The sequence below is a fragment of the Echinops telfairi genome, unplaced genomic scaffold (genome assembly GCF_000313985.2).
Source record: "Echinops telfairi isolate 266 unplaced genomic scaffold, ASM31398v2 ScPeMD7_7400;HRSCAF=8409, whole genome shotgun sequence".
In the NCBI taxonomy this organism is placed as follows: domain Eukaryota; kingdom Metazoa; phylum Chordata; class Mammalia; order Afrosoricida; family Tenrecidae; genus Echinops; species Echinops telfairi.
Window position 1 is genome coordinate 7,408,529 of NW_022111300.1, and position 9,286 is coordinate 7,417,814.

General features: G+C 37.0%; 1 protein-coding gene across 1 annotated transcript in view; it reads left to right on the top strand.

The window, feature by feature from the left end:
* MIB1 (MIB E3 ubiquitin protein ligase 1) overlaps window positions 1–9,286 on the top strand; it is a 167,061-nt gene that overhangs the window by 87,295 nt on the left and 70,480 nt on the right. The window contains exon 8 of the mRNA XM_004702902.3: window positions 8,060–8,204. Coding sequence (XP_004702959.1) covers window positions 8,060–8,204 — 145 coding nt within the window. The remainder of the gene's footprint in view (window positions 1–8,059; window positions 8,205–9,286) is intronic.

A 9,286-nucleotide genomic window follows, 5' to 3' on the forward strand; every position in this document is an offset into this window, starting at 1 on the left:
CACCTCCCCACCAATTTGGATCGCTTGTTGTTCCCTTGTCCCTGGGTTTGTTATCCCCACTTCTTCCCTTCCCCCCTCCTCCCCCTCTCCCATGTGCCCCCGGAACTGTCAGTCCCGTTGTTTTCTCCTGCAGATTGTTCATCCAGCCTGTCCTATCCAGACAGGCCTGCGGAGACAACAGCATGTTATATTTTGCAGATGCTGTTTTGTTATGATTCTGTTAGATATTGAATAACGTTAATGAATGATAGTTGCATATGATGGGGCTTTAAAAATTGGTAGAAAAACAAAATTAAAAGATAAAAGCAAAAAATTAAAACTTTATTTCTCAATATAAATTGATGAAGGGCAAGACATTTTGTAAGTGATAATAACAGCCATTTAGTCCATCCCTAAAGAGCTGAGCATCCTGAGAATTTAACCATGTTAATGACGTTTTGTTACACTATTAACAAAATGGGTGCCCTTTAGAGATTTTCCTAAGATTAGGAAACACAAAGAAGCCAGAAGGAGCCGAGTCAGTCTTGTAATGGGGATGCCTAGTGATTTCCCATGAAAACTCAAAAAATTGCCCTTGTTTGATGAGAGGAATAAATAAGTGTGATGGAGAAGGATTCTCTGATGAAACTTTCCTAGGTGTTATTTGTTATTTTCCCCTCCAAACGATTTTATTGGGATCTCATAGCATTCTATAATTCAATCACATCAAGCAATATTGTGCAATTGCTACCATAGTCAGTTTCAAAAGATACTCTTTGAACTTGAACCTCTTTCTTAAACTCCTTGATATCCACTCTCTTTTACCCCCTGGTTATATTTCTGCTACTGACGTTTTGACTTTCTCAAAACATTCTCATAATGAGCAAGTGCTCTTGATCTTTGTTCCTTCAAAACAACAAAAGCACAGTGCCTTGAGCATCCCAAGAAACTGTTGTCATAACCTTGCTCTTGACTCGTCCACCTTAAAAAAAAGTTTTATTGAACAAATTGTATTTGTTCACATATCATACAATTCAGTGGATTAAATTAAAACGAGTTGTGTTCTGGTTCACAAAACTGGTTCATTTTTGTTTTAACTGGAAACACTTCCACCTCTTGTAAGATATAGCTTGATTGAATTTTGCCTTCAGGATCATACTGGTAAAGCCAGTTTAGCTCCTGTTACAATTCTTCCAAGATAGGCTTCAGTATCTTGATCCCATTTGTGTAGAATTTACATTGAGAGCCTAGTTGCAATGATTTTGATACCCACCAAGCAGAAAGTTGGCTCAATTTTCATTTTTCAATCAGAATTGTGTAAGTGGAACCAATTTAGCAGTTGTTTCTGTTGTTATCAATCCTCTTCATTTAATTAGCTGTTTTCAACCTGTGGGTTGCGATCCCTTTGTGGGTTGAACAACCCTTTTACAGGGGTCGCCCGATTCATAACAGTAGCAAAACTGCAGTTAGGAAGTAGCAACGAAAATAATTTTATGGTTGAGGGGTTACTACAACATGAGGAACTGTATTAAAGGATCGCAACATTAGGAAGGTTGAGAACCACTGCTTTAGATCATGAACAAGATTAAATTTTTCCCTGAAGTTGATATGGATGGCCTGATGCTGTGGGCTGACTTCATCTCCAGCATCATCTCATCCCTTCTTAAAATGATTTATTCCGAACTATTGATTTCTTTGGGTTACTATTTCCATGAGCTTTTTGTAAAACTTGTTATTTTTTTTAATTAAATACTTTTTTGGGGGGCCGTTATTTCTCTTATCAAAATCCATACAATCATCCATTGTGTCAAGCACATTTGTACATTATCATTTTCAAAGCATTTTCTTTCAACTTGAGCCCTTGATATCAGCTCCTCATTTCCCCCCTCTCTCCCTTGCCTGCCCTCCCTCCCTCATGAACCCTTGATAAGTTATAGATTATTATTTTCAATCTTACATTGTCCTCTGTTGCCCTTCACCCACTTTTCTGTTGTTCGTCCCCCTGGAAGGGCGTTATATGTTGATCCTTGTGATCGATCAAAAGTAATAAATAAAACTTGTTATTTTTGATGTTTCCTCTTGCATCAATTTCTGCAGAATTTGATGTTGCCCTAACTCTTTTCAAACTGTTGTCTGATCCTTCTTAGTGCCTCAAACTAGATCCTATTGTATCAAGGTAGTACAAGTATATTTTGGTGCCCCTAAATTTGAAAACCATGCGAAACTTTTTTCATCATGTTAATTTTTCATGACTCTTTTGAACATCTCTTGAATGTTTCTTAGTCACTCTGTTTTAAACTATTTACATTTTGTCCTGTCTGCTGAGTGCCCAGTTGTGGTAGATACTGTGCTAAATGAATATATAGTGATGTGCTGCATAACATAAGTTGCTATGCCCCTCTGCCGCTATTTGAAAGTTTGGCAGTCTTAGTCCACCCTTACGTACTTCAGAAGAAAGGCCTGGTGGTGAACTTTTGAAAAATGAACCTTTAAACCAAATCATTGCGATTGAGGGGGAGTGCAGATTGGGGACTAAAGACACATCTGCAGGCAACTGGACATCCCCTTACGGAAGGATCACGGGGTGGAGATGAGTCAGTCAGGGTGCAGAGTAACAATGATGAAACATACAACTTTTCTCTAGTTCCTAAATGCTTCTCCCCTGCCCCCTCTTTACATGATACCAATTCTACCAATTGGCTAGACCAGAGGATGTACATTGGTACAGATAGGAACTGGAAACACAGTGAATTCAGGACAGATGATCCCTTCAGGACCAGTGCTGAGTGGCGATACCGGGAGGTTGGGGTGAAAAGGGGGAACCGATTACAAGGATCTACATATAACCTCCTCCCAGGGGATGGACAACAGAAAAGTGGGTGAAGGGAGATGTCAGACAGTGTAGGATATGACAAAATAATAATAACTTATAAATTATCAAGGGTTTATGAGGGAGGCGGGAGCGGGGAGGGAGGGGAAAAATGAGCTGATTCCAAGGGCTCAAGTAGAAAGCAAATGTTTTGAGAATGATGAGGGCAACAAATTTACAAATGTGTTTGACACAATGGATGAATATATGGATTGTGATGAGTTGTACGAACCCCCAATAAAATGATTAAAAAAACACCAAAACAGAGAAAAATGAACCTTCGAAAGCCCTGTGGAAAACAGTTATACTCTGACATACATGAGTATGTCATAAGTAAAAATTCACTTGATTACAACTTGTTTTATATGCACTTAGTTCAGTTATTAAAAATGGGGGCAGGAGTGAAAATAGCGTTTGAAAAGTTGAACAGGATGTTTGATTGCCATTTAGTTATTGATTAATACTAAGTATTTTTAATCAAAATATTGGAGGAGAATAATAAGGGAAAGAAGACACCAGTGATTTGATATTATTTCTAGTGGAGACAAGTAGACTGTTTATTTTTTAAAAAGAAGGAGGAGATTTACATAGAAGTTTGGGATAAATATAACTATTAGGACATTATAAATTTTATATTAAAATAAATAGAAGGATTAACCCTGGAAAAGAAAAAAGTGTTACACAAAAGGGTTTCCAAAATGTATGAAAAAGTGAAACTAAAAGAAAATGTGATTTTTTTCCCCGTGAACTTTTGAAGCCCTTTGTTTTAAGAAGGATCTTTGTGGCATAGGGGGCTAGATTTTGAACTGCTAACTGCAAGGTCAGCAATTCAAATCCACCAGGGCTCCGATCAGAGGAGGAAAGATGAGCCTTTCTGCTCCTGCAAAGATTTACAGCCTCAGAGACCCAGAGGGTCTTTGACCTTGTAAGGCTGCTGTGAATTGGCAGTGGGTTTTTGAGTACAAATGTGGGGTGGGGTGGGTGGGGACAAAGGTGGAAAGGAGGAGAGTTCTCTGGATATATCTTGTTTTATAAATCTGATTTTAAATCACATGCATCTTTAATAATAAAACAAAATTAAGTTTAAAAAGGAAAATTCTAAAATTGATAGAGCAAATGAGCCTAGATTTTTTTCCAGTCACTGTAATTGGAAATTTCAAATGATTTTTGTTTTTAAATCCTTAGTAGGAAACAACTGCATGGGAAAAAACAATCTTTAACAGTTTCTAGATATCTTACTGGTTTTGGTACTCTTGGTATTATTACTTTGAGAATGTTATGTGGATAATGTAAAGATTAAGAGTACTTGTGCACTTAGTCCCATTATCCAATCCCCAGAATCAGAATTATTGGAATGGGAAAAGGAGATATTGATGTGATATAGGCAAGGTTAAGTAAAAGTCAGAGTCCTGTACTTGAATTGGAAGAGTATTTGAACTCTTTTAAAACCAAACAAAGTCCTAAAACAGAAAATCGAAGACTTCTTATTGAACAAATACTGAGGATAGACAAACCATAACACTTTACTAACTGAACGTTACCAGTCAAGAAAACTCAGATGGAAATGTATAGGACAAAGCACTTTGTTTCTTCAACAAATAGTTTATAAAGAAACTGTCTGTGGATTGTATTTAGAGCCCAAACAAATCAATGAGGTAAATGGAAATTTGAACATTGAATGGTATTTAATAATATTACAGAATTACTGGTAATTTTGAGAGTAGTGGTATATTTATGTTACAAGAGAGGTTTTTTTTTTTAATCTTAAAAAGTAGATAACCAAGAAGAATAGGCACGTAAATGGCACAAAAACAGAAAATAAATGGCCTGATGAGTTTGAAATAATAATGGGACATCCAAGTAAAAATGAAATTAAAAAGTAGATTTGTTGGGTGGCATGTGGGAGTGGGGAGCAGGATGAACAGGGCAGATAAGTTCATTTTAGAGCCTTTGAAATAAAGGTGATGTTGTCTAAGTGGATTGGAGACAGTAACTGGATTAATAGTGTCCTGGACTTATGGAAGGGGAGTTGGAGGGAAATGGGGACCTAATAATACAAGAAAGAAGAAAATGCCCTAAAATTGATTGTGGTCATGGTGGCATCACTCTCTTTAATATGTTTAAACTATTGAACTGTGTGATATGGAAATTATCTGTCAATAAAATTGTCAAAAGTAAAAAAAAGTCTAAGGAGAAAAATCTAGGGAAATCCAAAGATTTAGGAATCTGAAGGAGAAACAGCTGGTCAGTGGAGAAAGGGAAAGACTGACAAAGATTAGAATGGCATCAGGAAACCAAGGGAATAGTTTCAAAACAATGGGCTCAAATATTGTGGAGAAGTCAAAGGGGAAATGCAATTAAGGGCAACCACTCCTCTGTTTGGAAGTAGTTCAGATGTTACTGTCTGAGATAGTTTATTGTGCCAGCCTGGCTGATAAACACAAATGGGATTAATTGAAGGGCGGAGAGATAAATGGCTCAATGAGCCTAGCCTTTCTTGTCTCTTGCTCTTTGGTCAACGGACCAGTATGTGGCTGTCTTGCTTGTTCTGTGCCTCAATTTACAGGCTACACTACCTATGGGACGCCTAGCCTGTGGACTGTGTCGCTGTAAGTTGAGGTCCCTATAAGACCACATGATTGAAATTTACATTTCTGGAGCTGGGGACTGACAGTTGGTGACCTGCCTTGCTTTTTGCTACTATGCTGATATAGTCTAGCTCTCTACAGAGGAAGACCTGGCAGCCCTCAAGACTTGAAGGACTGCTAGTGTCTCACAACTCTCTCACGGGTGTGAGTTGCACTGAGCCATTTGTACTGCTTTATAATTTAACTTCATTTCTTGTATTATATATCTGTCTATCTGTATATAATTTAGCAGTTCATTTCTTGTGTTATATATCTAACTATCTTTATAAATAAATATATAAAATTATCAGCAATCTGATTTTATCTGTCTAGAGAACCCTGTCTAGTACACTGTCCTTCACTAGTGCACTAATATTGTTTGCTGCTCTGGCGTGCTTTTGGACTTGTGTTTGAAATGAGGCTAATAACAACATCTTTCAGGTTTTAAAGTGTTAGATGAGTCAGTATTTAGAAAGTCCTTAGAACAGTGTCTGACATATATGCTTCTGCTGCTGGTGATAAGCACCCACTCATGCATTGAAATCCATGTATTTAATAAGCATGCTATTTCTACACTCATTTCTGTTTGAGAATTAGATGTGATTCCAAAAAGGATTTAAATGTGTAGCTAGAGCCCTTTTCAGATTAAGTATATATATATATATTTTTTAGGAGTTCGATTTTATTATTGTAGGCTAGATTGGTGATAGAGTCTATATTACTTCAGCAGCTAGTTTTCAAGATGTATATTTTATGAGGTAGCGTAAAAAATGATAGAATATCAAACATCAAGCTTTTATGATTTTGTATAATACAGATTTTTTAAAAATTCTAAATTATGATTTTCATGAAAGTTTACAGTGTGAATTGGTTTTCCACTTAATAATTCATACGTATTTTGATTTGTGATGTTGATTGTAATCCCCATATGTAATAGCATTAATATCCCACTCCTCCTTATGTGTCCTATTGCCTTCATCTTTCTTTCTTGTTTCTTCCTGCTTCTGAGCTTTGTCCTTTGATTTCTTGTGGTTGGATGTGTTAAGGAAGGCATACCTCCATGGGTGGTATTGTTCACCTTAGAGACTTGTCGATGCTCTGGCTGAAAGCTGAACCTAGAGAGTGAATTCAGGTTCAGGCCTAAAAGGTGCTTGTGGTCTTATTTTTAGGATTTTGACAGTCTCTCTCAAACCAGTAAGCCTGGTCTCTTTTATGATTTTGAATTTTGTTTTACATCTTTGTCCCACTTTATCTAGGACAGCAGTTCTCAACCTGTGGGTCATGACCCCTTGGGGGCGGTTGTCGAACAACCCTTTCACAGGAGATGCCTGATTCATAACAGTAGCAAAATTACAGTTATGAAGTAGCAACGAAATAATTTTATGGTTGGTGGGGTCACCACAACATGAAGAACTGTATTAAAAAGGGTCGCGACATTAGGAAGGTTGAGAACCAATGATCTAGGACCTCCTATGGTGATCTTTTCAGAGAAGTCAGCAGTAGTAGCTTGGGACCATATAATTCATAAGGTCGCAGGGCGATGGTGGAGTTCAAGGGCTAGATTTGTCCTTTGAACTAATTGTTTCTTGTGTCTGATTTTCTTTACTCTTCTTTGCTCTATGTGAGGAGAGACCATTAGGTGTACCGTAGATGGCCACTCAAAGCTTTTAAGACCCCAGTGACTATTCACCAGACTAGGATGCAGAACTTTGACTCTGTGGACTATTAAGCTCATTGGCCTTGGTCTCCTGAGATTATGTTCCTGAGCCCCCAGCTCAGTGACTCATTTAAGGCAGTGTCATTTCCGTATGGCAGGACTTCTTAAAAAGTTTTTCTTTTTTTAGTTTTTTTCTACTTGTGGTGACTCCTTTGAACAAGGGCAAGTGCTCCCAGAAACACCTTGGAATCATATGCTTGTTTGATTTTGAATAAATTTGTGGTCATTATGCATTCAGAAACCTTCTACTATTGCCAATTTTTGTGACATCCAACCCCCTCAGTTATGGGACCCCATACAGTTGTGATCCACAGTTTTAAGAAGCTTTGCTGTAAGGTGTTAGTTATGGTTATGTTTTCATAACTTTGTCTCCTTTATGTGCTACTATATCCATGAACACATATGTATTACAGGTGAATACATATGTAGAAATATGCTCTGCCAAACCTATCTTTACAGTGGCTATAGTTTCATTCGCCTTCCCTTGTTCATCTTGAGTGTTTACGCATTCACGCATAGATTTTTATTGTTATTACTGTTATTTCAGAATTTTGTATGCAATCATCGTATTTGCATTTAACTCTGCAACTCCCAGTAAATCAGATAGGTTATGTCATGATTTATTTTGTCTCTTTTTCTCTTTTTGGAAATGTAGTGATTATAGTTATTGAAATTATTTTTAGAGATACTCCTTAAAGTTGTCCCTAGTAAATGATTGTTTTGAATATAGTTATATATGGTTATCCTTGAAAAGGTTTTCCATTAGAATCAAAGAAAAATTAGCGTTTTTTAAAAGACAAAAACTGATAATTGATTTATGGTATATACTTTAGACTTAAAAATATTAATCTAATTTATTTTTTAAAGACTTTAGGTAAAGTTGGGCGAGTACAACAGATTTATTCAGACAGTGATTTGAAGGTGGAAGTTTGTGGAACATCTTGGACATATAACCCAGCAGCAGTTTCCAAGGTAGCGTCCGCTGGATCAGCCATTAGCAATGCATCTGGTGGTATGTTTTTAATTTTTTTTTCTTTTAAAATAATATGGTTTACATTAGAACCTTTGCTCATTGCCAGATTTTTATACAGATAATATGTGTAATCGCTACTTTCACCCTGGTCACATAGCCTCATTTGAATGCTGTTCACCTTTTAAGCTTTCACTAAATTTCTGCCCTTGTATTCCCCACCCCCAGTATGATGAACAGTTCTTACTCTGGTTGAGGCATTCTCTGGAAAAGTTTCATAAATAGGTTTTTTTCTTGAGTATGTTAAGGCTTTTCCTATCACATCTGAGATACCTCAAAGTCAGCATTTGATTCTGCAGTCAGAACTTTAGTTTTCTGCCAAAAAAAACCTTATTGTTTTATTATTTCCAACGTTATTACTAGCAGATGGCTTTTTTTCTGATTATTTTTATAAATCAGCCACGTTTCTTTCTCATACCACATTGACTAGAGAATCATGTTGCATATGAATATGCTCAATGATTGGATATACTCATGCCCTCAGTTTGTCTTTCCTGTATTCCAGCTTTGTGTAGACACAGATTCAGTCTGTTCTACACAGATTACAGGTTCCTTTAATGGGCAGTGTTATCCAGAAGAGAAATCATAACTGTAGATGGTATTGCAAGGAAACATTGAGTGGCCTATTTATGTTCTCCTTTTTGCTACTTTGCTCTGTTTCTTCTTTTCTGTTATAATTTGCTAGTGTCCTTAAAACCAGATTGTGCTTATTTTTGCCTGAGTGTAGATGGCATCACAACTGGCTGGCTGCATACCAAGTAAGGAGTTGAGGGATGATTGCTAATTTATTCCAAAATAAGGTGGATTGGTGTCTTGCACTCTCCTTACTCTGTGATTTCTCTGCTATCCAATAAGTTGTTTTAGGAATTAAAGAGTAGAATCTGCTGGCTTTTCTGTTTTGAAAATATCTTAACAAAGCCCACATGGAAGAAGCACACCAGCCTGTGTGATCATGAAGTGTCGATGGGATTAGGTATCAGGCATCAAAGACCCAGAACAAAAAATTATATCAATGTGAATGAGGGGGAGTGGAAACCCAAAGCCCATCTGTAGACAATTGGACA